The sequence below is a fragment of the Rosa rugosa genome, chromosome 3 (genome assembly GCF_958449725.1).
Source record: "Rosa rugosa chromosome 3, drRosRugo1.1, whole genome shotgun sequence".
Taxonomy (NCBI): domain Eukaryota; kingdom Viridiplantae; phylum Streptophyta; class Magnoliopsida; order Rosales; family Rosaceae; genus Rosa; species Rosa rugosa.
The window spans coordinates 48517704-48541741 of record NC_084822.1 but is presented as its reverse complement, the minus strand read 5'-3'; the positions used below and the strand labels follow the sequence as shown (position 1 = coordinate 48541741).

Here is a 24038-nt window from a genome sequence, read left to right as displayed (position 1 = left end):
CAAGAATATATGGGAAAGGAGACAAAATGGCCTCATTTTCACAACGCAATTCTTCTTGACTGAATCAATTTTAAGAATTAAGGTATGCACATACAGGGCCTACAAACTGCCGAAGATATTCCTATATAGAACAACACTACAAAGTGTGGCATGGATCATGAATGAATTACATCTATTTTATCCTTATCCCTTCCTTTCGATTTCAGTGCAGAAAGCAACGACCAAAAGGAATAACCTTTAAAAGCCCCAATTTACATCCCGTTTTCTTTCAACCTAAACCAGAGCTAGTACCCGGTACAGGCCTCAGCATCGGATGACTTAGAGTCGGCCGACCAGTCCCTGGGGAATTAAACATGGCATTTGGAGCTGATGAGGAGGCTTGTATGGACGCCAAGGGCATCCTCGGTCCCAATCCTAGCATTGATTGTTGTGGCATGAAAGGCATGTGAGAATGGACTGGTTGGTTGTTGCTGTATCCGGATACGCTTGGCTGGGAAGCCGAAGATTGCCTATTGTTACCAGAATTATTATTGGCCATGGAAGGACCAACACCTGCTAAGTTAATGGGTGGAGCAACTCCAGCAGCACCAAACCGAGTTGATATAAGACGGGTACGTTCGGCAACCATCCTCTGCCTTGTCTTCTCCACTTGTTCACATTCTTTCATTAGATAAGTTTCCACTTCTGCAAACTGCTTTAACTTCAGCTCCAATCTCTTCAACTACAATAAGTTTTACATGAGAGAAACAGGAGTCCAAGATAAGAATACTCGTCCAACTAAATTTGAGTATGAAGTTCAAAAAGAAAACAAATACACCCTGATTGCTAAGATATTAGGGGAAACTACAGGGGCAGAACTAGTCAAAATAAGCCAAGTCACATCATCCCTATGGTCAGGAATGATTCAATAGTCACTGGGAAAAAAAAAATTGGTGTTAGAGATGATGGCAATCTCGATCCAACTCAATTATTCCTTCCGATTTCCTTTAAATTCATTATAACAAAAGAAAACAAAATACACCCTGATTATTAAGATATTAGGGGACTACAAGGACAGAACTAGTCAAAATAAGCCAAGTCACAAAAATCATCAATATGGTCAGGAGAGATTCAAAATGTCACCCGTGTGGCAAAAAAAAAAAAAAAATTGGTGTTGGGAGTTGTCGGCAATCTCGATCCAACTCAATATTCCTTCCGATTTCTGTCAAATTCTTTTGTGAAGTTTTGTAGCTAGTTATGTCAAATGTTCAGTTATTTTGTGTTTAAATCGTGGGGTCCAATTTGACAGAATCTGGACAGAATATGAATTCAGAATGAGATTGGCAACAATTCTCACCCAGTAGTATTTTTGAATTCTTGGACACTTGGTTAACTTTGTGAACCAAACCCCACAAGGATGAGTCATATTTCAATTTAGGTGACTTTCTGAGAATGTACAGTTATCAAGGACATATGAGAATGGTAATGAAAATAAAGATATGACAGAGAGAGAGAGAGAGGGAGGGGAGGGTAAAGATGCTAGATTAATGAAAATAAAGCTGTTCAAGAGATTATATACTAAATTTACACGGACGGGAATGGACACCTATTTATGACTTGTATTAATCAATTTACGCTGATCCAAGGGGCAAACCCATAGCTCTAACCCATAGACATGCCAATAGAAGTTCTCTACATCTTACAAACAATGGCACACATCATATTATAAATCTTTTTTCTATAAGCTGAAATCAGGTTTTAAAACGGACCCTTTAGCCTGGTTCAAGTCTTTCTAAGATGTTCAACTATTAATAACTAACAGCTAGAAATTAACAATAAGAAAACTATTAATAATTAAAAATAAACTAAAATTAGAAAATTGCAGTAAGCACTAGATTTACCTGATGATTTACAATATTAGCAGATAACCTCTGAATTTCCCGTTCTTCATGATCAGCAAACAATTTTGCTTTTATTGCAGCAGCAGCAATGCCAGCTTTGGCAGCAGCTTTAACTTTTTCTGCAGGTACTGGAGTCGCCCCTGCCTCATTTTTACCCCAAGAACCTTGTCCTGCTGATTTCTCATCTGAAGTTTGATCCATGAAGAACTGTAAGTGAGAAAGGATGACAGAGGGAATGAATATGAAAAGAACATGCAAATTCAAAGGCCTACCCTTCTGCTGAACTGAATTTGCAATATTTTTATGAGTGCCACCTTGACCATGCATGCTCTCCAAGTTCATCCTACAGAGATGGAAAAAAAATAAAAAATTCAGTTCTGCGAACAAAACAAAGTTTGCAATATCAATGAAGCACATACAACAATTTCAACGAAAATCTTTTAGGGGTTTCCAATGCATTTATTACAGTAGCAGTACAAGAGAACCCCTCTTTTAATGATGAGGAAGTGGGTACTTGGTAACACTGTGAAAGTGCAATTGTGAAAATCTGAATGTTCACAACTCCTAAGACTAGGAAATTATTTTGATAAAATGAACATACGAAGCCAAGTACTTAAAAATTAGTGGCACTGCAAAATAATAAACAAAGGAATTACCTATGTCCTCCTGATCCTTCCTGCAAATTACTTCCAGAAGCAGGTAAGCCATTGTCCTCAGACAACACTGCCAAGGCTGCATGGGCACAAGATGCAGCGACTCTTGGCCCAACAGAAGAGGCCAGAAAGGCAACCTACAAAAACTTTCCACAAGTTAGCTGTTTAAGAACATGAGTGAAATCAGGGGGAAACCTTTATCCCTTTTACTGAACTCTGCAATTATATCTCTAAGTAGAACTCCCTTGGCTTTAATCAGTTTAGAAAAGAATTATAAGATTATGTTAAGAGACCCTATAGTCTTGAAATCTATTTAAGAATCAATTCATCCATCTACATCAGTTTTATCTAGTGTTCTTTTTCTTCTTCTTTTTTTTTTTTTGTCATTTGAGCTTGCAGTGATAACATATCCACCCCTCAGAACCACTCTCTCAAGCATGTAAGGTAATTATTCTCAAACGAAAGCACAATAACTTTGGGTATACAACTTATGGTCCTAGTCCTTGTTCACCTTGTTGTATTATCGTGTTCTTGTATTTCAGTAACAGTGTTTTACATATGCTTCCAGATAAATATATGTAAATAAAGGACCATGTGCAAGATGGGGAATAGTCACCTACCAGGGACATGACTGGATTCCCAGAATTTGCAAAAGGGAACCTGCTTTCAGAATCACCATCTTGTGGGCAGGATCCTACAAAGAAGTTTTAAAAAGAAAAGGCATAGAATGTCAAAAATAGATCACGATTACTTGAAGGATGTGAACCATAAGTAAGTAAGAACACCTGCTGAATTCCCATTTGAAGTTGAATGAAATCCGCCATGATCATCTCTATTTGATGAGTTGGATGACAGAGGCATCTTTGGAACTTCAATATTTTCCAGCAGGCCATCCTCCACAGGCAAACGTAGAAAATGAAGTACGCATTGCGCTTTTGACTTTGTACCAACATGCTCTGCAATTTCATTCCAGTTCTCATTATAGATTTCCATGGCCTCAAGCAGCAGTAGGGTTTCTTGATCAGTCCAATTTTCCCCATCTAGATCGCCATAATCTTTTGTTGAATCTACTCGTATGAAATCTATGCTTGAATGGCCCACAACATATCTTCCCTCATGGAAGCAGTCAGAGCAGAGCAGTACATCAACCTGCAGCATAGGATGCAAATTAGTTATATGGATAAACTCCATCAGTTGGGTTCAGCTCCAAGGATACTGTTTTTGTGGAAACTTGTCTAAAGTGACATGTTATGTTTTGAACATATATATATATATATATATATATATATATATATATCATCCATATTTAGGTACAGCCAAGGCTTCCAAAGGTGTTTCTTTGTATGCCACAAACAAAACTGGGGGTGGGGTATTAACTAGTGGCCGCTGAAATTAAACAGTTCTCTTGTTTGGTATACGTCCATCAGGCATCAGGAAAGACTAATCAAATTTTAAACCCTTGAGTATTAGCCAAACAACTATTTTTTAAGGAAACAATTAAACCCCTCATTATACTAAGGTACTTTTAATAATACTAAAATAACATTTTATTTTTAAGTTTTTCCACAATCCTATTTTTCTTAAATAAAGTTTTGATAAAAAAAAAAATCCAGATTGATCCCTCCCTCCGTCCCTCCCTCTAGGGCACAAATTATGTACTAGATGGATATTATGTCCAAACTTGGAGCAACTTAAACTACCATAGCATTTACAAAATCATAACTTCCACGGGCATATATGTGACAGACATTACAAGTCAAAGATGGTAATATGGAAAGGGAAATCCAGCAGCAATTAGTAATGAGATGTTTGTGTGAATATTCATTACACAACGGTATAATGCTCAATACCAATTAATGAAAGCTAAATGGCAAATTGAGGATATTAAATTGCAATTTTAAACAGCATTTATTGCGCAACCCAACTAAACCTCATCACATGCAGAACCCCCACCAGGTTTTGCAAGACAGGTTCAAACAAGGGTCACTAATGCAAAGAAAATGTCAAACTGATTCACCAGGAAATCATATTACAAGAATAGGCACATCATACTACAAAATACCATTCAGGTACAGTTTTTAGCTACTTCGATCATACCAGCACAAATTGACTCAACTATCAGAACACTGACCATTATCTTCAGTAGCATTTTTAGACAAAAATTTCAATCATGGCTAATACAGGCAGGTAAATTTTCATGGGAAAAGTTAAAAAGTTACTGTAACTCAAGAAACTTTTTGCAGTTGGACTAGGTGTCACATCAAGATGAAAGCAACATGCCAATGAATATTGTAGATCAAAGGAGCTGTCTAGACCACAGTTGTGCCAATTAAGACCGAAAAATCTAGCTTCTTTACTTAACTGGGATGTCAACTGCCTGCAGTTTCACCATCTTTCAACTCTAACAGAAAAAGAGCTACCCAATTGACAAAAAAGGGACAAAGAGAAGTAACAGAACTTGAAGAGAAGTTAGAGATGTACCTCCTTCTGTGACTGATAGCATACACTGGGAAGAGAACAAGAACAATAATTGCAATGATTTTCACATAGACGTTTTCGAATTCTGTTGTCCAAATCAGAGGTGTCATCATCGTCGTCATGACAGGACAATGACTTATAAACATCAGCTGCCTTAAGCCTACATCTGGGCTTGTCAAATTTGATCAGACTATCAATCGACTTCAACGCAGCTGATGGAACATGAATCTCACCATTTTGCTCCTCCCTTAAGTAGGAATTACCATTCCAAGGCTCAGGACTTGGTGCGGCAGCAGAGTAATTGATAATTCCCCAGTGATCAAGAAACCGAACTATTCGAGTCAAATCTTCAGTATTCAGATGGCTTGTTAATTTTGTGCAATCAGAAACTGTAAGCCTCTTCTCTGGGTTTTCCATGTACTTGGCAACAATTTCATTCCTACTTTGCATGTACATCTCAGGAGTAAACTCTGGTGATTTTCCTGAGAAAAAATGTGGCACCACCTGTCTCTCCAGTCGATGCACTGTAGCCGGTGAAAACCAATCTGCCAACAGGAAAATCCCAAACTCATAAATCCATACATCAATATACATCTCCATTAAACCACATAAAAGCATGTAAAGCAATTTGCAATAAAGGAATCACAGAGCCTTATCACAATCCACCTCCAAGAAAAAAGAGAACAAAAGTCAAAAGTATCTTATTGGCCCCTACAGCTGATGGAAAATGATACACTTCATATAATGCAAGTCTGCAATTATCCAGAGTACGTTGCTATTCCTTTTACACACTAGGTTCCTATAAACCCAAATTTGAATATTTTGTTTGGATAAAGGATCTCAATGTATCCTTTTATTATAATCATTCAACTGTTGTAATGTCAATCCAGGTCATCCCACAAAACAAATGACATGTGTTGACTCAGATCAGTTCAATTATAGTCACCATGACAGTTCCACATAAGTGAGTTGTACAGAAGTACAAGGAAGCTTTTTCAGATAAAGCAATCTTATTCAGAGTTATTAAATATGAGATGACAAGAAAACTTTCCAGCAGCTTTCTTGCGCGTATAAAAGGAGATAATCCAAAGAACCTGTACCCTCTCTCTGATTCCACAAGAGACGAAATTACGAAATTTGCAGCACAAGAAATGACGATGGTATTTGAATTCCTTGACTAAATTAATTTCACAAAGCCAACAGCAGTAGTTTCATAGTGTAACGAGGAGACAATCAATGCTACTCAGCAAATAGCCCCAAGCTCCATCCAAAGATGCAGAGCTCAAAACCAAGCTGCCACTACAAAGTAACCGCAACAGAATTTCGAAAACAACCCAAAATCAACAGCTAAACACCGAAAACCCCCGCAAATTCCACTACTTTATCAAGCAATTTTGTCACTTTCTAGCTCATAAAGTACAGTAAATGTGAGATAGAGAGACAAAGAAAGAGTGAGAATTTTATACCAGCGTGCATTGGAACCACATGAACTCTACTCCCATACCGCTTCACAACGCCGCGGCCTTCCATAATCGCCGGCGGCGTAACGACATAAGCCGAACTGGGGCCATCCGGACGGTCCTGATCCAACGACGGACAATCGGCCGGGACGGCGGACAAGGCCTGAAGCTGGCCGTGCGACACATTCTCCAACACCAGAGGACTCACCGGGCCCTTCCCGTCGCTGGCGGAGTTAATGTGGTTGGCCCGCTCGACCGCCACAAGCGCGAGAACGGAGGAGTGGGGCCTATTCACGGTGCGCAAAACGACGGGAGGGAAATCGTTGTGGCGGAGCCCACCGTCGAGGACCTCGGTCTCGTGCGGGGCGGGATCGGGTGCTGGGGCGGCGGCGCTAGGGTCGGAGTCGTCGTGGTCGAGGTCGTTGTTGTCGTCGGCAGCGGCCGCGGCGGCGTCGTCGTCCTCATCGTCGTCGTCGTCGTGCGGGCGGCGGCGAATTTGGGGGTCCCGCTTTCGCTTCCTCCATTTGCCGCGCCCGTCTGTGAAAATTCAAAACATTTATGGGTCAAAATTGAAATTGGTGGAGAGTGAATTTTGTAAGAAAAAGGGTTTTAGGTTTTGAGAGTTTTACCTGAAGATGGGAAGGAAGGGGAAGCTGGCATTTTTAGGAGGGAGATTGATTTGGAGATTTGTGTGTGTGGGGGGGGAAGACTTTGATTGGCGCAAAAAATAGAATCGGGGGCAGAGAGAGAGAGAGAAAGAGAGTAGGGCTCTCTCTGCTCTGTCTTTCAGCTCACCTGTTTTTGCTTTGCTGAGCAAATCCTAGTTTTTTCCTATTTTCTTCTTTTTCTTATTCCTTCCATGCCTTGTGAATGCTATGGTATATATGTTTGCATCATACATACGCAGATACGCTTACAAATTTTTTTTTTTTTTTTTTTTGAGTGTATAGGTATCCATGGCACCCGGCATGCCGCATGCTTGACGCGTGCTTGCCGGAGAGATAAGAGAGTTGTTTCTGAGATGGCAAGATCTATCCAAGTAACTTACGATACGTGTGAGTAGTCGATAACTCGTTTGAGCTGTTTTTGTAAAGGTAACACCGTGGAGATTGCGAGTTAATTAGTTGTTTCCAGATGGCAAGATTTATCCAAGTCACTTACGAGACGTGTGAGTAGTTTAAAACTCGTTCGACCTGCTCTTGCAAAGGTAAGTTAGGTCTAAAATTTTTAACATTTTCATGAGCATTTGTCAACTGAATACTACTTTTACAATGTGTAGTAGATGAACGAGAAATTCATTTTTTTTTTTAAACCTCTTTTGATATTTTAAACATAGAAATTATGGATTTGTCTGTAAAAGAAATGAACAAATTGATTGTCTGAATTTTTTACTTCAATTTGCATTAAAATAAGAGTCATTTGGAATTTCCTTGTAAAAGTTTATTCTTATTCCTTTATTAATTTCCAAAATAAGATTTTTTGTTTTTAATATTTTACACTTCCTTAATTTATTACACATTGAAAAGAAATACAACCAAACAATACAAATTACAATTATTGAAAAGATTCAATCATTTCAAAGTTTCTCAAATTATAAATTTCTCATCAAAATGAAATGTTGACTTTTAAAATAATAGAATAAGAACAAACATTACATAAAACTTTAATTTAGATCGAGTATAAAACACATTACATAAGTTTCTTTTAAATACATTTATGTAATCTACCCTACTTTGTATTCTTCTAAGTTTCTCATAAATGTATATTATTTTCAGTTATAAAATATCCTCCATATCTAGCTCAAAAAAATTGAGATTTGACCCTATTATTAATCTACCCTACTTTGTATTCTTCTATTTTTCTTTTCTTTGAAATCTATATGAATGGTTTTACATCTTTACACCATGTCACCATGTAACATATTGATGCAGGGGATTGGCCCATTGATGAAGTCCATAGGCTGCTGGGCTTAAGACCTCAAATAATCTTTCCCCTTCCTCTTTTCCCTCTTTCTGGGATTGGAGGGAATTGCAATCCAGACCTGAAATTCCAATTCCAATACCAAGTTTTGATGCTCTCACTGAAACTGAGACCTCTCTCAACCATGAAGAAGAGACAAATCCCAATCCAATCGCCTCCATCCACCCCTCCAACCCCACAAACCCTTTTAAGCTCCAAATCCAAAAGACCCAAAACCCTAAACCTCAAATCCCCCAAATGGGTCCCACTCAACCTCACCCAGTCCGAGCTCTCCCTGCCCCTCACTTTCCCCACCGGCCAAACCTTCCGGTGGAGACAAACCGGCCCTCTTCAGTACACCGGCGTTGTTGGGTCCCATCTAGTCTCCCTCCAGCACCTCCAAAACGGCGACGTTTCCTACTGCCTTCACCAATCCGCCACTTCCCAGTCCCATGCCGAGTCGGCTCTGCTCGATTTTCTCAACATGGGTATTTCCCTGGCCGGAATTTGGGAGGTTTTCTCGGCTTCCGATTCCAGGTTTGCCGAGCTCGCCACCCATTTGGGCGGCGCTAGAGTTCTCAGGCAAGACCCACTTGAGTGTTTGATTCAGTTTCTGTGTTCTTCAAATAACAACATTCAGAGAATTACCAAAATGGTGGACTTTGTGTCTTCACTGGGGACCCATTTGGGGTCTGTTGCAGGTTTTGAGTTCCATGAATTTCCATCCTTGGATCGCTTGTCAATGGTGTCAGAACAAGAGCTCAGAGAGGCCGGTTTCGGTTATAGGTTTGTTACTCTTCACTCTATGTAACTACATTGTGTTGTAAAGTTCACATCTTTGATCATAAAGATTGAGACTTGGTTTTGTTGGATTGGTGTGGATGAGCAGGGCTAAGTACTTAACTGGCACTGTGAAGGCATTGCAGTCGAAACCTGGGGGAGGTGAAGAGTGGCTTTTGTCTCTTCGGAAACTTGAACTCGAAGAGGTGATTGATGCTCTTACCACATTGCCTGGAGTTGGTCCCAAGGTGGCAGCATGTATAGCTCTTTTTTCGCTTGATCAACACAATGCCATTCCTGTTGATACACACGTGTGGAAGGTAGTGCTTTTAAAACTTGAACTTTTAACACTAACATGATATGTTGCTTTCTGTGATGATGATGTAGAATAATGATATCTAATAGGAAGTAGGCGATATAGATTGTGTTTTTCTTTTGGGGTTCTTTTGCTGATGTATGTGTTTTAGTTTTATGTGTTGACGTGTGAATGATTTTTCCTTTTTTGGGGATTGAGTCAGATTGCTACAAGATACCTCATACCTGAGCTAGCAGGGGCTCGTCTGACACCGAAGCTCTGCGGCCGCGTGGCGGAGGCATTTGTGAGTAAATATGGGAAATATGCTGGATGGGCTCAAACTCTGCTATTTGTTGCTGAATTGCCTTCACAAAAAGCCCTCCTACCACCACATTTTTCAAATGCCAAAGAGAGTAAATCTGCAAAGGGAAAGGGCGGTGGAGTGCAGACTGTAGCGGATGCCACAAACAGTGAATAACTGACTTGATATCATACACGTGATAATGCAATCTGGAGCAAGACCTGGTTGAGTAGAAATTCTTGTTCTGCAATGGCATTGGACTGGCAAGGCCTATAAATTTAAGGACCACAAATGTGAAGCTCAGTATGCACAAGGGCTTTCTCAAGAATTTTGAGCTCCTTGCAAATCAGGACTCAGAAAAATGAATGATAGGGGTATCTGGACTGCTGGTTGGAAATGAGTTGCAAATTATCGTTCTTTAGGCCTCTGCTATTTCCTTTGTTACATCACTGCTAGCAATTCTTTCTTGTGAACACTGAACCAATATACCCATTGAAGTAGTCATATTGTCGTGGGAACCGCTAGAGTATTGATGCTTGTTGAAAACATTATTGTAGATTTGTGTCTCACTAAGATTATTTGTACTCACTTTAGTTTTTGAATCAAGTGTGCGTTTATGTATGCGCAGATTTAATATGTGGCCTTGCTCAGACGTAGCTTCAGTTATTCTTATTTCAAATGCATAGTTTAAGAGTTCACTGCTAAACAAATTTTAGAAAACCATGCTCGCTAGTTTCTTCTCAAGGTTGCTTTTCCCCTTCTTTTGTTTTTCTTTCAATATCTTCCTCACGTAATAGCTACAGATTTTTCATTGGTTTTCGAAATCTGTTGTTCTATTCATTTATGAGAATACAAATATACAATATTCTGGGTTTCTATTCGTGGATCTCAGTGAGGAGAAAGATAATGTCTTTTTTTTTTTTTTTGACAAAAGAGGAGAAGATAATGTCATTATACTGAAACGAATTTGAACGAGAATAACTGGTCAAGTCCGGTAACAGTGAATAGATTATTGGATGGGCTCGGGTTGCAAGGTTTATGTAACCATCCCCATCTTTGATCTCATGATCCATGAGTTATCATTTCGCTCACGAAAATTGGGGAATGTACGTTCGAATGCAAATCCATTGCAGTTTAGTTTAATTTTCAATAGATCACACAAGAAGTTAATTTTCAATAGATCACACAAGAGTAAAACTAAACTCAGGTTTGTAAGCTATTCAACTGGAAGTAGAGTATTGCCTGAGATATTACAATTTACAAATCCCATCAGATCACACCGATATCTTTTGGGAACAGGAGAAAATTGAATGAACAGGAAGAGTCATTAAAACCTAGATATACCAAATATTATGAATAAAAGTGGGGAGATATTGCAGTGATGACTGGTGTCTCACCATTATTGGAAAAGGAAAAAAAAAAACCCATCATGATATTGCAAGCATTTTACATAATTCGCATTGCTAAACAAAAGCATCATACTCCGGAACAGAACTACTGTTGTCTGCATTCGATTCAGAGATTATAAGCTACACCACAGCCTAATTGTATATGTCTATTTTCCATATATATATATTTTTTTTAGAATAATCTATTTTCCATACTTGACACATAATAAAATACAAAGAAAAGTGATGATCGAGCTTCTGTTTTTTTTTTGGTCAAATGATCGAGCTACTTGACTCGCTATTCTTCCTTGTGAACTTGTATATGTCTATTTTCCGATATTGATGTGGGCTAGATTGCAATTGATGCCTGTTATTTTACCTCATTCAAGATTTTCCACATGAATCATTTGAATCAACTGTATGTTTGCGCAGATTTAATATATGGCCTTGGTAAGATATATCTTCAATTATTAGTATTTTTATTGTTTTTTTTTTCAATAGTTCATGCACTGATAAACAAATAGTTCAATGACAAGCTTATGAACCATCCAAAATTCATTGTAAACTATAATTTACTTTGTCCAGAGATATCTTGACCGGGTCTCCAGTTTCTTCTTCAATGAGAACTAACAAGTTTCCAGTAGGCTTAAGGAAAGATCGAGGTACATGGTACCTAAAATTCAAAGGGTATAGGTAACCGGTTAGCAGTCTAATTAACAACATGACATACCAAACTGTCTCATAAGAGATAAAAATTCATGATGAACTACAGTCTACATACCATGTCTGTGAAGGAGTCCCTTTAGGGGTGTGGAAGGAGACCCAATATCGACCAATGCTTTGACCATTGATCCAAACTTCACCCTTTCCCATGGAACCAAGATATAATGCAACAGGGTCATTTCCTGCTGGTGCATCAAATAAAATCTGGCAATTGACAATGAATTAAAGGGGTTATATATGGTGGAGGCGAGACAATATAGAAGACTATAGATTTCGATTAGCTAGTTACAATTGAACGAAAACTCTGCATTTCCATGGACATTCCTCCTTACCTTATACCATGTCAGTGGTTGTTTTGAATAGCTTAATCTGTTCCATTGAACTTTACTTGTGTCTGTATGGATTTGTAAGTTCTCTCCATACAACCCGACCTTCATAAAATATAAAGTAAATTCAAGAAGAGATTTTTTAAGCTAAGCAGTTGAACATAGAGATTATACATGCACCAAAGAAAGTCACCTGGTATCCCCATGCATATGTGCCGAAATCTTTATCGTCAATCTTCACACTCTGTAATCCATAATCTCTACGCTCTAGATATGCTCCAGAGTCCTTCACATAAAAATTTAATTCGACTTCAATTTGCATGCAGACAACGATCACAAACCAGAAAATGTAACTGACTTTCAAATATACGTTTTTTTTTTTTTTTTTTTTTTTTGCTATGATTGCATTTGAGAAAAAAAAAATAGAAGGGAAAACAGAGGAGTAGGATAGAAAAATACCGGCAGTCCAACCATTGCACTTAGTAGGGAGACATGGTTTATCCCCTTATTCAGAGTAATCTTATTCTCCAAGGGAAAACCTGTATTCCTGTGCACTCCATGTCCAGATCCTATATGATATAGCAAAGCATTTCCAAATAAGAAAGTGAATGATTGGTGATAAAAGAATCCTTCAGATACTGATCGAGGTGCAAACTTTACCTACGAGTACTCCGTTTACGAATGAATGCAAGATATGTCCGCGTGTTTGCACGTTTAATGTGGATTCTGGATTAGGAGAGTCATGCTGAAAGCTGCATTTGCAAAACAGTTGTAAGGGTATTAGTAAATTACATGGTTGATTAATTTTCAGACTACTTGATCCTCATTCTAGTTGATGGTACCTGAAAGTGTACCACAGATAATCAGAACGATCATTTGTAGTTCTCATTTGGTCTACTATTATGTTCTCTCTTAGAGAGGTGTCATCATAAGTGGGAATGGCTTCTTTGTACTCTTGCCAATTCTGAGGTGAATCAAACTTTTGAGCTGGTGTCCATGATCTTGTTGCATGTTGTGCGCTTACCTGATGCACAAGCCATATGAATGACCAAAAGTTAGTATTTGCTTGCATATGAAATGGTATGAATGGTGGTGGGGACTATTTTACCTTTCCAGTGTTGAAAGTCACATTTTTACAGTCTGGTAAGATACTAATTGACTTTGGAGACAATTGATAAGGAGAGTTCTGAAATTGGACAGTGGCATCTTTAGAGCCATTGTTCACCAAGAAAGCAGCACATTCACCAGATTGAGCTTTGTAGACATAGGCCTAGTGCAAAAAATAAAAATCAAAAATGGGGTTGGTCATTTCGCTTCAAAGAAACTAATCACTGGCAAAGAAGATGCTTAGAAATTCTCATCAATGCTCTTACTGTTTGAAATTGACCCAAATTGACAACGGTTTGTTCTCCAGCAAGTAGAGGACTGATGGACAACTTCACTGCAGCATGCAACTCCTTGAGATGACTCCATTTTGGTTCCTTTGGTATACCTGCAGAACTCATCAGGTAGACAGTTTACACATCGATCTATACGAAAAATTATGCCAGTATGCCAACTGCCAAGGAAAAAGAATTGAAGAAAAATCTTACCATACTCATCAAGAGGAGCTTCATCGTAATAACTAGTAGTCACAAACTCGGAAGCTGTTCTTCCAAAATTGGTTCCTCCATGATACTAGACCAGAACATAATGCAAGTCAACCATCATGTTGTATCCTGGATTCAATTGAATTTTATTTTGATAAACATACCATGTAGTAGTTTACATAGCTTCCTTTATTCTTTGCAATAAAGAGTGCAACATGAAATGCAATATCTTCAGCTCTTCTGAGGTATGGTTCTTCACCATATACAAGGTATCTTCAAAATAAAATTACAAAACCAAATAGGGATTAGTTGGCTACAAGCATTTGCTAGCGGCCAGCCATCTCATTCTAAAAAGTTTGGAAAACGAAAATCGAGATAGTTTTAGAATTCAGATCATAAAGACAGAAAAGACATACTGGCTTGTCCAGTCCTCTGTCCAAATTGCTGGCTTATTAGGGGCATTTGGGCCAGCAAAGGTTTCTCCACACTTCAGCCCATTACATGCATTGATCTGCAGAATCAGAACAAAACCTAATTTATATATGGCCCAGATCGATGCAGCAATATAACAACTTAGACTACTAAGCAAAAAACAACTAGACAATTAGCGGGTTTGAAAGGCTTGAGGCTACTAACCACAGCGCCGGGAGCATCATTTTGCTTGCACATAACCCAGGGCACACCAGTTTGAAGGCCCTCCGCCATGGATGCAGCCCAAAGAACATAAGGAGGCCCCTTTTCATGAAACGCCGCTTCCACATTTTGGTACTCGTTCTCAATCTACACGCAGATTAGAAATGAGAAGAGAGGCCTAACATCAACTTTTATGCAAAGGTTACAAGTTTTCAAGTTTCTGATGGACTTAAACCTGTGACAATATAATCGGTCCGCCTTGTGAAGCGTACAGTCCATTTGATTTCATTAGGTCTACTATTTTTGCTGTAAACCTCTGCATTTCAGCCTGTCATTAACAAAATGGTAACTCTATTAGCTAATGTACGTAGGAAACATCTATTCCATATACTTCCATTGATGAATTGCATTATTATGGAGATAACAAAGAGATGAATCCCTTCAACAATAGAAGCTGATACCTTATACGGTTCATTATCAGACCGGAAAACAATGCCCGGAATGTTCCTTAACCAAACTGGAAAACCACTGCACCAACAACTCCATTACATTAACATGGTATGAACAATTGTTAATTACAGTATCAATCTGACGCCACACATTAAAACAAGAATCTACCGAGCCAACTGACAAAATAAAACATTAAACTTGGTGATCGGGACTTACCCATAAGACCATTCACTCTGAATGAAGGGTCCAATTCTAAGGCACACATACAGGCCTTGTCTGTGGACTTCCTTTATAAAGGCTACTATGTCACGTCTTCCATGGAAAACAAACTGCCAAAAACAAATGTTACCCAGTAGCAGGTATCAGAGACAAATTTTAGTCATTATTTCTCTCGCCAATTAACAGATGATTAGCTAAACTGAGAAGAGAGAGTGAAATCAAATTCTGACCTGTCCTTTTTGGGGTTCATGAAGGTTCCAAAACACGTATGTTTGTATCACATCTATTCCCCCTTCTTTGGCTTTGGCTATCAGAGATGGCCACATCTGAAATGACATGAAAAAATTACATCAATATATAAAAAATTGAGGTGTCACCCCATAGCTTTCTCTGATTATGTGGGTATAAGAATTATCGAATTTATGGTGTACAAAAGAAAAAAATCAAAGAAAATTCGTTGTATGTATGTCACTTAAATTTGTCGTCTTGCCTTATTATCTTATCTTCCCACACAAGGCAAGGGTTTGTTGATAAAACAAACAAAACAGGAAAAGAAAAAAAGTTGGTATGAAAAACCATGGTCGAATTGCATGATATATTTCGTGAAGAATTGGATTTGCATGATTGGGTAGCACCTCTCATGCTTCTTTCAGGTAGTTACAAAAATAACAATAAAGATGTCATAAAGTTGCACACACACAAAAAAAAAAATCATACTTTTGTAACCAAAAAAAAAAAAATCAATACTTTCCAAACACATTTTGAAAAATATGATATCCGACATGTATGCATATAAGTTGCGTTGCCAGTTGCCACAGTTCCTAATATGGCAAGACATATCTCTTGTACAAGTTATGTACGTGGTTCTTTCACTATAGGCTAACATAGACGAAGACGAAGACATCATTATCAAAATTATAGAGTAATTAATCTTCATTATCAACAAAAATACGTAACATAAATTTGATTTTATGAAATTAAGCATATCCCCCAGTCTGCGCCTATAATAATTAATCATGCAGTAGTAGCTTTCCATGTGTAAAAACTCTCTCAACGTGTATTCTTTACCTACCAACCTAAAGTAGGACAGATAAACAACGAGGAAAGAACGATTAATGAATCTTCCTTTCCAGTGAGAAAACTAATTATGTCAATTAATAAATCCTTCCTCACCAGTCAAACAAAGTAAAACCCAGAATTCGAAACGTAAAGAAACGTGGATTCATTAAACTAATAGCCATTATAGACCAAACCAATGAAGAACAAGAAGAAGGAGGAGGAGGAGGAGGATGAGAATGCATGTAACCTGAGGAGTGCTTCTGGGGTAGTGAATGGAACCGGAGAAGAGAATCTTATGCTGACCGTCGATTATCAGAGACCGGCCATCGTACGTGACGTTGTTGCTGCCGCCGGCGAGAGAGGTCTCCAGGTTCATAAACAACAATGCAAAACCACACAGAATATACCACACCATCTTCATGAGTTACCTGACACTTCTTCACGGAGTTCTGTCCTCAAATTAGGTCTCGAACTCCGAGGAGGAGTTGTTGCTGTGAAAAAAGCACTGTTTGATTGATCAATATATCACAGTAAGATGATAGAGAAGAGAATAGAAAACTGGGTCGATCTGTGAGATTAGAGGCTTGGACTCTTTAACAGCTCCATAGCTTTAATTTTGAACTCCTACAACAGCTCCGTTTTTCCTGCTTATCAGCTGCGTTCCAGGGGACTGTCCTACTTATATATACGATGTAGTACGTGGTTTGTCTTTGTCTGAGTCTCCATTAATTTGGTAAAAATATTTATTAATTTGCCCGAAATTAGGCAATTAATATCGTTACGACGGTTACCTTATAATTCAATGAATCCATTAATTTCATAGAGCAACTTTCTATCTTTGCACAATGATATCTGATTTTGTATCCGGAAGAATGGATTTTTCGCATTTAGGGTAATAATTAGTTATATAAGTTTCCAATTAAAATAGGCCAACATTTGGAACTTATCCCGGCAAAGAATACTTAGACCTTTACCGGCCAATTTTATGCACACTAGAAACAATCTTAATATAATCGGCTTTGTCGTGAACTTTTTAAATAGAAATGTAACTAAATTCTAAATAATGAATGATAATATGACAAAATAACGTGTCGAATCATGTTAATTTAAAAAAGTATACAAAGTGATGATTATAAGAGTTATCGTCTGGTCTATAATTACTAACTGTTTTTTTTTTTGTCCATTTACCTCAATTCTAGAGATTTTTTTGCCTACTTACCTCATTAAGTTTTTTAATTCCCCCTTACCCAAAACACTCTACGGATGTCTTCCCTAATACCCCCATTAAGTTTGTTTTTTTAGACTATTTTATCCCTACCCCTTTGTTACATAGAGAGAGAGAGAGAGAGAGAGAAAAGCCATACGAGACTTCGCCGGAGTTCGGTCACGGGCAGCTGGATTCCGGTCTCCGGATTCCGATCACAGGCCGCCACCCATCAGACTTTTCTGAAAACCTCGCTGGAGATCCCCAAAGAGGTCATCGGAGATCTCATAGGCCGCCGGAAAAGTTTATTGCTCCTAAATAGACCAGTATTGCCCCCAATAGAGGGGCAATAAACCTCTATTGTCCTCCAATAGAACTTTCGGTTGGCAGAATGGGAACTAATCTCGCAAAAATTAGACAACTAAAAATTTGATTAAACAAAAAAAACGAGGAGATTACATCGATTCAAGACATCTATTGCACTCAATAGACCTTTAACAGACCTCTATTGCCCTCCAATAGAACCTTTTTTTTTTTTTTCATTTTTATTTCCTTCTGGGCCTTCTGCCCCCATTTTACCTAAAAAAATACAAAACAAAGAAATTGATTTGGGCACCTAGAAAAAGCTCTGGGCACCAAACCATCGTTCTCCTCCGCCACCGGCACACTAGATCATCGTTCAAATTGGCAATAGCCATGGAGGAGGGAGAGAGGGAGAGAGAGGATTGGAAACGAACTCGCCAGCGGTGGCGTTGGGCCAGAGAGTGGAGCGGGACTCGGCGTCGGAGATGAGGTGGCCGTTAATGGCTTTGAGGCGACGCTGAGGGATTGGAAACGGCAAAGGCCAGATCACCGAAAGTGTGACTGCGCGGAGGAGAGAAAAAGACAGCACGGTAGTCGAACTGGTGTCTGGAGAGAGAGAGAGAGAGAGAGAGAGAGAGAGAGAGAGAGAGAGAGAGAGAGAGAGAGAGAGAGAGAGAGAGAGAGAGAGAGAGAGAGAGAGAGAGAGAGAGAGAGAGAGAGAGAGAGCGGAGGAAAGAGAGAAGAGAGACAGCGCCGTCGCGGTAGTTGAACTGGTGGCCGGAGAGAAGCGGGCGGCGAGGTTGAGGGAGGGCGGCGTCATCGTCTTTAGTCGTGGATGCCATCGCTGCATCAGATATGGAGATTAGAGAGAGAGAGAGAGAGAGAGATCTGTTGGAGGGATATGAGAGAGATAGAGAGTGGCATTATGTAATTTCTTAATTAGATTAAGGGCAAAATGGTCATTTTTTGTTAAATTGTGTAGGTGGGAATAAAAATCTTTTGTTGGAGATTAGCTCATTTGAATGCTTTGGGTCAATGACCTTTTTTTTTTTTTTTTTTTTTTTTTTTTTTTTTTTTTTCTTCTTAGAATATGCCAATTACCTTGTTTTGGTGGCAGAAATTGCTCCTCAATAGGGACATCAAATAAACCTATGCAGTATCTATTGCCAAATTGGGTTTTAATATTTCATTAACTAAACATGAATAGACGACTGGAGTTGCTGCTTGTTTTAAGGCACAAAAACTGAAAGGGGAGTGAAATTTACACTCCCCTTTTTGTAAACCACACTCCCATTTGTTCTTTTATCCATTAAATTTCTCAAATTACCCCTACCATCTTCATATATTTTCCTTGCCACTCATTGCGTTTGTGAAACAACTAGATCGGAGCTCCTCTATTTTTAATCATCTTCTCTCTCTTCCCCGTATCATCTTCAATCCTTTATAATTACCAAACTCTTAATAGATCCAAATCCATGAAGCAATCCTTTATAATTACCGAACTCTCAACATATTCAAACCCATGAAGCAAACCAATTAACCAAATCCCAGCTTGATTTCTTATTTAAAATCTTTATGGGTTTAACACTATGTCAAATGAGTGAGTATAGAATTTAGGCAAATTGTTTCTCAATATGGAGACTTGATATGGAATCTTCTAATATCAAGGCTTCGTCGAGAGGCCTAGGCGCAATGAAATTGGGGACTGAATCGTTTGGGTTTGAGCAATGGATCGAGATTGTGAGGGAGATAAAGCTGTGATTGATGTGGCGGTTGTGATCGAGGGAAAATGAGAGAGTTGGAGGTGTTAGCGTTGTTTGGGCCCAGAATCAGCTTAAACAAAAAGGAACAAAAGAATGAGTACTCAAGTACATTGATGAGCTAGGGAGAGCTGCCAAGTCAATCCAATGGAGAGTCGATTATTGACTGCAATAGCATTTTTCAAGCATGCCGAACATTACCTTCATCATCGGAGATAAGCCTTTTGTTCTTACTCTACAACAGTGCATTCTGAAAACTGGCCAAGGCATTGCTGCTCTCTGCATCAGTGGGTTTACAGCTCTGGATATACCCCCTCCAACAGGTCCTCTCTAGATTAAATAAGGGGCATATTTGGAATAACAAATAAAGGGAGTGTGGTTTACAAAAAGGGGAGTGTAAATTTCACTCCCCAACTGAAAAACATGAAGCAATATTGCACCAATCCTTATTTAATAAAGTAGCAAGCAATTGAATTGTGTTTGACTTGTATTGATACGCAATCCACCAACTTATACATATAAAAACCACCCAGTCAATGTTGAGACTTGAGACCATCTCCAACGGTGGTGTCAAAATCCACCGTGGAGCTCCAATGGTAACATAAGGCCTGTGAAACCAACTCCAACAAATCTGTCAAATCCTACGTGTATTTGACATATCAACCCAATCTGTCAAATTTGACAGATCTCTCAAAACTGTCAAATGCCTCAAATAGCTTATCTTCATCCGTTCATTGTCTTCAAAGATTGCTTTTTTTGCCAGAATCAGAAAGGAATTGGTCTGTTCCCAAAAACCCAAACCGAAAACTTCTTCACGATCTCGATTTGAAATCCCAGATGGCCAGATTCGTTATTATCATGACAAGATCCAGAGCTTTCTCTCGATTTCGATCTGAAATTCTCTCTCTCGATGTCGATCTAAAATCCCACATGTTGATATTTATATGAAATTCTCTCTCTTCTCGACATTGATGTTGTATGTCGATCTCAAAGAAACATTAAACTGCAGATAATTGAGATAGATGAGGAAGAGAAGATGGAAAAGAATTGTTAGAAAATAAATGAACAAGAACTCACCATCCATGCCGATCTTTCTGATCTTGATCTGTTTCCCAAAAACTCAAACTAAAAAACTTGTTCATGATCTCAATATGAAACAGATGGAAAAGATGAAGAGGAGTCGTTGGAAGACAAATGAAAAAGAAGAGTTGCGGCAAGTTGCTGAAGTGAGAAGGAGAAAGATTGATTGATGAATAATTGATGATGGGTTGGGTTTTGTTTGCAAACCCAGCCAAAACGATGAACAAAGCAACAGAAAGAAGGGGAAGTTAAAAAACAAGGGGTTGGGTTGGTGGGTTGGATTTGGCAGATGGGTTGGAGGTGAAGCCCACAAAATGTTATTTGCCAAGTCAGCTGTCAAATTTAAATTTGACATAAATTTTTGACATCTCTTGTTGGAGATGCTCTGAGAGTCGACCAGCCATATATGTTGGGTTTCTTTATATATCTGCACAAATTTACTAAACTAAGATAGATTTTAATAATTCACGGCTCAGGTTTCTTGCTGAGTGATGTTCCCGTTTCTTGCTGAAGATATCTTCAATTATCAATATGAATATAAATGAAGTGTGATGATCTATTCAAAATTTCAAAGTAAGTGACAGCATGTGACCAAAACGGTTGGATATGCAACTTTTGAGTCAGTTAGATATGTCTGCAACAAATGCAAATCAGTAACTGCTGTCATGGATATGCAGCATAAGTTGATGAACTAGCATGGGATCGGTTCGGATGAGACTTCATAAGCCTAGGAAATAAGAGTTTAGAAAGATACAACAACAACAAAAACCAAGTCCATCGTCGTTGGGGGTTAGAATTATTTAGCAAGTGTGGGTTGTCCTCTTGTTGAATACAAGCGAAATGGGTTGAATAATTTAGTAGTGTCGACCCTTAAGAGTTTTTTTGTGAGTGCGCGCGTTATTAAGAGATCACTTCACGATTTTGCCTATTTATAGAGGGCTGAGAACATGTTAAGGCTAGCATCTTATATAAGTTGAGCATATATCAAAGTTGTTTATGTGTTATATATACAATTCTATAATGTCGCATATCCAACATACACGTTGAATGCAATGAATATATTTTGTTGAATCAACAAAATCAATTTTCATTCAACTCAAGCCAAAATGGCACAAATACATATTTTCCCTTATTACTATGTGTAAGTCTAAGGCGTGGCATGTTAGCACCATTCATTAGACAACCAGTGCTCACTTATTCAAAAGCGATCTTATGCACTATGAAAAGAAAACCTAGTAAAATAGGCTAAATCTAAATAACGCAAAAACTTAAATTTTCTCCTAGCTTGCCCATAGAATTAGGGTTAGGAGATTTACAAGGATCAAGCCTACATGATCCTAAATACGAAATCCCATATAGCCAGAGCCCATCAATTTGTGGGCCCCAAAACTCCCTAACAGATTTGGGCCACCATATTGGCTTGGGCACCCAACTCTCTCCAGGCACCCCGACTGCTTTAGGCACCCCCTCATCAATCTGGCAGCGCACCACCATATCGCCGTCGTGGTCAGGGAAAACTGCCATGAGTTCCGTAGTCCCTCAGGCACCATGCAGTGGCTAGAGCTCCCAAGCCACTCCAATCCCGGCCCCAGTTCGTTAAGCCACTCGTGGCCTTCAAAACCAACCCTGATCTGCTGACAAACTAGCATCAAGACACCTAGTCTCTTACCAGCATCGATATGCATTGACGAATCCCTCCAAACCTCTTATCTGAGCCGCACCACCGCCTCCTACAAAACTCCAGACTTGAGCATTGTCAGCGTCGCCGAGCATTGGTCAGCTATCGCTCGACGGACCACCTCCTTCGAGATCCACAAGTGTCTCATCTTCCTCATCCTCCATGCTCGCAATTTCCGCCAGATCGAGATCGTTGGGTTAGATGATACACTTTTCTTTTAGTCATGGAATTGAGTGAGTGACGAGTTGCAAGTGCAACGGACACAGTGACACTTTTGAAGTTCAAATATGCTCCTCAAATTAGAATTGTAGTTTTCTAATTTCTTAAGAAAGAAATAAAAAATAATATCTAGGAAAAATATCGCCAGTGATTTAAAAAAAAAAAATATATATATATATATATATATATTGCCAATGTCTATTGCATCGACAAAAGGTTATTAATTTTTGAACTTTTATTTCGAAAAACTATTGCCCAAAAATGTTGAAAACTCCTGCTGACAAACCATTTGTCGGCGTCTTCGAAGTTTTATTTAAATAAACTATTTCCGATAACATTTTTGTCAGCAAAAGATTGAAAGAGATTCTCAACGAAACTTCATCGATCAGAAAATATATTACCAATGAATTGTTCGTCAGTATAAGGTGTTTTTCAATAAGTTGAAAGAACAACTATTGCCCGCAAAGAGTCATCTGTAGATCGGTACTTATAACTTTTCTTTTCAAAAACTATTACTGACGACATATCCCTTATTAAAAGGCTGAAAACTATTGCCGACAAAACTTCGTATGTTAGGAAATATAATATAGACGAAAGTGTCAAAAGTTTTTTTTCAATTTTCAATTAGAATAACTATTTCCAACAATTATTCAACAAAAAATCGCTGCAATAGTTTTCAACATCTACCAACGAAAAATGATTAACATGATCATGTTATTTTATCATTTTCACCCTAGCCGCACATGCGCAAGCAGAGAGAGAAAGGGGAGAAAAAACCCTAGTTTTTGACATGGATGTTGTGGATGAAATGGCGGTGCGTCTTGTAGCCTCGTTGGGACTGGCTGATGGCCGTAAGCCGGTGGATCTCAGGCCACCGAAAGGGGAAGGTCTGAGTCTGTAGCAGACGTTTTTGGTTGCGAAACTGTTGACAGCCTGTGCTTATAACAAGCGCTCCTTCATGGGCATGTTTCGCCAGCATGGAGGCTCAATGGTCGATATACGACCCAAGCACACGGGGACCAGTTTCTGTCACCTTGACGGATCTTTCGGTCATAATCGCATCCTTCGCGGCAGTCCATGGGGATTTGATCGAGCACCGATGGTTTTGGAACCCTATGATGGCATAGGAGATCTCATGCCGGTAACTGTCATCTTTCGCTTTCTGGATCAAAGTGAGGGGACTCCTACCAGCGTAATCTAGAACGCGTTTTGGCTCAGGTGAAGGCTACACCAACTTTGGGACAAGCTTTGGATACAAAGCTCAAAGACGTCTCGTCTGGCAAGATTTGCAAGCATGCTTCTGCAAAAACCTAAAACTCGTAGAGAGATTCACGTTCGTGCTGGGAGAGCAGAGAAGGCTGCTGACAAGACGGTGATGTAACATAAAAGGAATGGACTAGAAAATGTGGTTCAACATGAGGTTGTGGTTTAGCAGGAGACTAAGGTTAAACATGAGGTTGTAGTGCCCGTTGGGAATGAGTTGTTGTACGTGAAATCTGGACCGGTTCAAGCTGCTACAACGAACAAGGTTTTGGAGGCTGTGGCTAGTATGGTTTTGTATGAGACTGCAACTGCAAATACAGAGACAGCTTTGGTGCCGA

General features: G+C 39.0%; 3 protein-coding genes across 3 annotated transcripts; 1 reads left to right on the top strand and 2 right to left on the bottom strand.

The window, feature by feature from the left end:
- Positions 1-8: 8 nt before the first annotated feature.
- Positions 9-7323, bottom strand: LOC133736694 (SWI/SNF complex subunit SWI3C). Its single transcript, XM_062164287.1, has 9 exons — positions 7101-7323; positions 6478-7008; positions 5015-5556; positions 3319-3682; positions 3154-3227; positions 2537-2670; positions 2153-2223; positions 1881-2065; positions 9-721 (listed from the first exon to the last, which is right to left on the bottom strand). Exons 1-9 carry the CDS (start codon positions 7129-7131, stop codon positions 269-271), a joined length of 2385 nt encoding a protein of 794 aa, XP_062020271.1. The 5' UTR covers positions 7132-7323; the 3' UTR covers positions 9-268.
- Positions 7324-8406: 1083 nt separating this feature from the next.
- On the top strand, positions 8407-10442 carry LOC133738531 (N-glycosylase/DNA lyase OGG1). Its single transcript, XM_062166089.1, has 3 exons — positions 8407-9216; positions 9320-9530; positions 9729-10442. Exons 1-3 carry the CDS (start codon positions 8543-8545, stop codon positions 9981-9983), a joined length of 1140 nt encoding a protein of 379 aa, XP_062022073.1. The 5' UTR covers positions 8407-8542; the 3' UTR covers positions 9984-10442.
- A 1185-nt stretch (positions 10443-11627) lies between these two features.
- On the bottom strand, positions 11628-16760 carry LOC133738530 (beta-galactosidase 16-like). The gene is made up of 18 exons (XM_062166088.1): positions 16441-16760; positions 15365-15460; positions 15132-15244; positions 14927-14993; positions 14701-14793; positions 14469-14612; positions 14249-14343; positions 13997-14105; positions 13836-13920; positions 13617-13735; positions 13352-13513; positions 13086-13267; positions 12904-12995; positions 12703-12812; positions 12437-12529; positions 12250-12348; positions 11976-12121; positions 11628-11867 (listed from the first exon to the last, which is right to left on the bottom strand). The coding sequence occupies exons 1-18, from the start codon at positions 16612-16614 to the stop codon at positions 11750-11752; spliced, it is 2097 nt and encodes a 698-aa protein (XP_062022072.1). The 5' UTR covers positions 16615-16760; the 3' UTR covers positions 11628-11749.
- Positions 16761-24038: the final 7278 nt, after the last annotated feature.

What these genes read in the sequence shown, in the direction of transcription:
- LOC133738531 (XM_062166089.1), top strand. Translation starts at nt 8,543, where the DNA reads ATGCTCTCACTGAAACTGAGACCTCTCTCAACCATGAAGAAGAGACAA. An exon ending in GAGGCCGGTTTCGGTTATAG is followed by an intron (nt 9,217 to 9,319) that starts GTTTGTTACTCT and finishes GTGGATGAGCAG; the next exon opens with GGCTAAGTACTTAACTGGCA. An exon ending in TTGATACACACGTGTGGAAG is followed by an intron (nt 9,531 to 9,728) that starts GTAGTGCTTTTA and finishes GGATTGAGTCAG; the next exon opens with ATTGCTACAAGATACCTCAT.
- LOC133736694 (XM_062164287.1), bottom strand. Translation starts at nt 7,131, where the DNA reads ATGCCAGCTTCCCCTTCCTTCCCATCTTCAG. An exon ending in TGTGGTTCCAATGCACGCTG is followed by an intron (nt 5,557 to 6,477) that starts GTATAAAATTCT and finishes TCCTGTTGGCAG; the next exon opens with ATTGGTTTTCACCGGCTACA. An exon ending in CTAATATTGTAAATCATCAG is followed by an intron (nt 722 to 1,880) that starts GTAAATCTAGTG and finishes AACTTATTGTAG; the next exon opens with TTGAAGAGATTGGAGCTGAA.
- LOC133738530 (XM_062166088.1), bottom strand. Translation starts at nt 16,614, where the DNA reads ATGAAGATGGTGTGGTATATTCTGTGTGGTTTTGCATTGTTGTTTATG. An exon ending in CAGAGTGAATGGTCTTATGG is followed by an intron (nt 14,994 to 15,131) that starts GTAAGTCCCGAT and finishes TTGTTGGTGCAG; the next exon opens with TGGTTTTCCAGTTTGGTTAA. An exon ending in TGACTTTCAACACTGGAAAG is followed by an intron (nt 13,268 to 13,351) that starts GTAAAATAGTCC and finishes CTTGTGCATCAG; the next exon opens with GTAAGCGCACAACATGCAAC.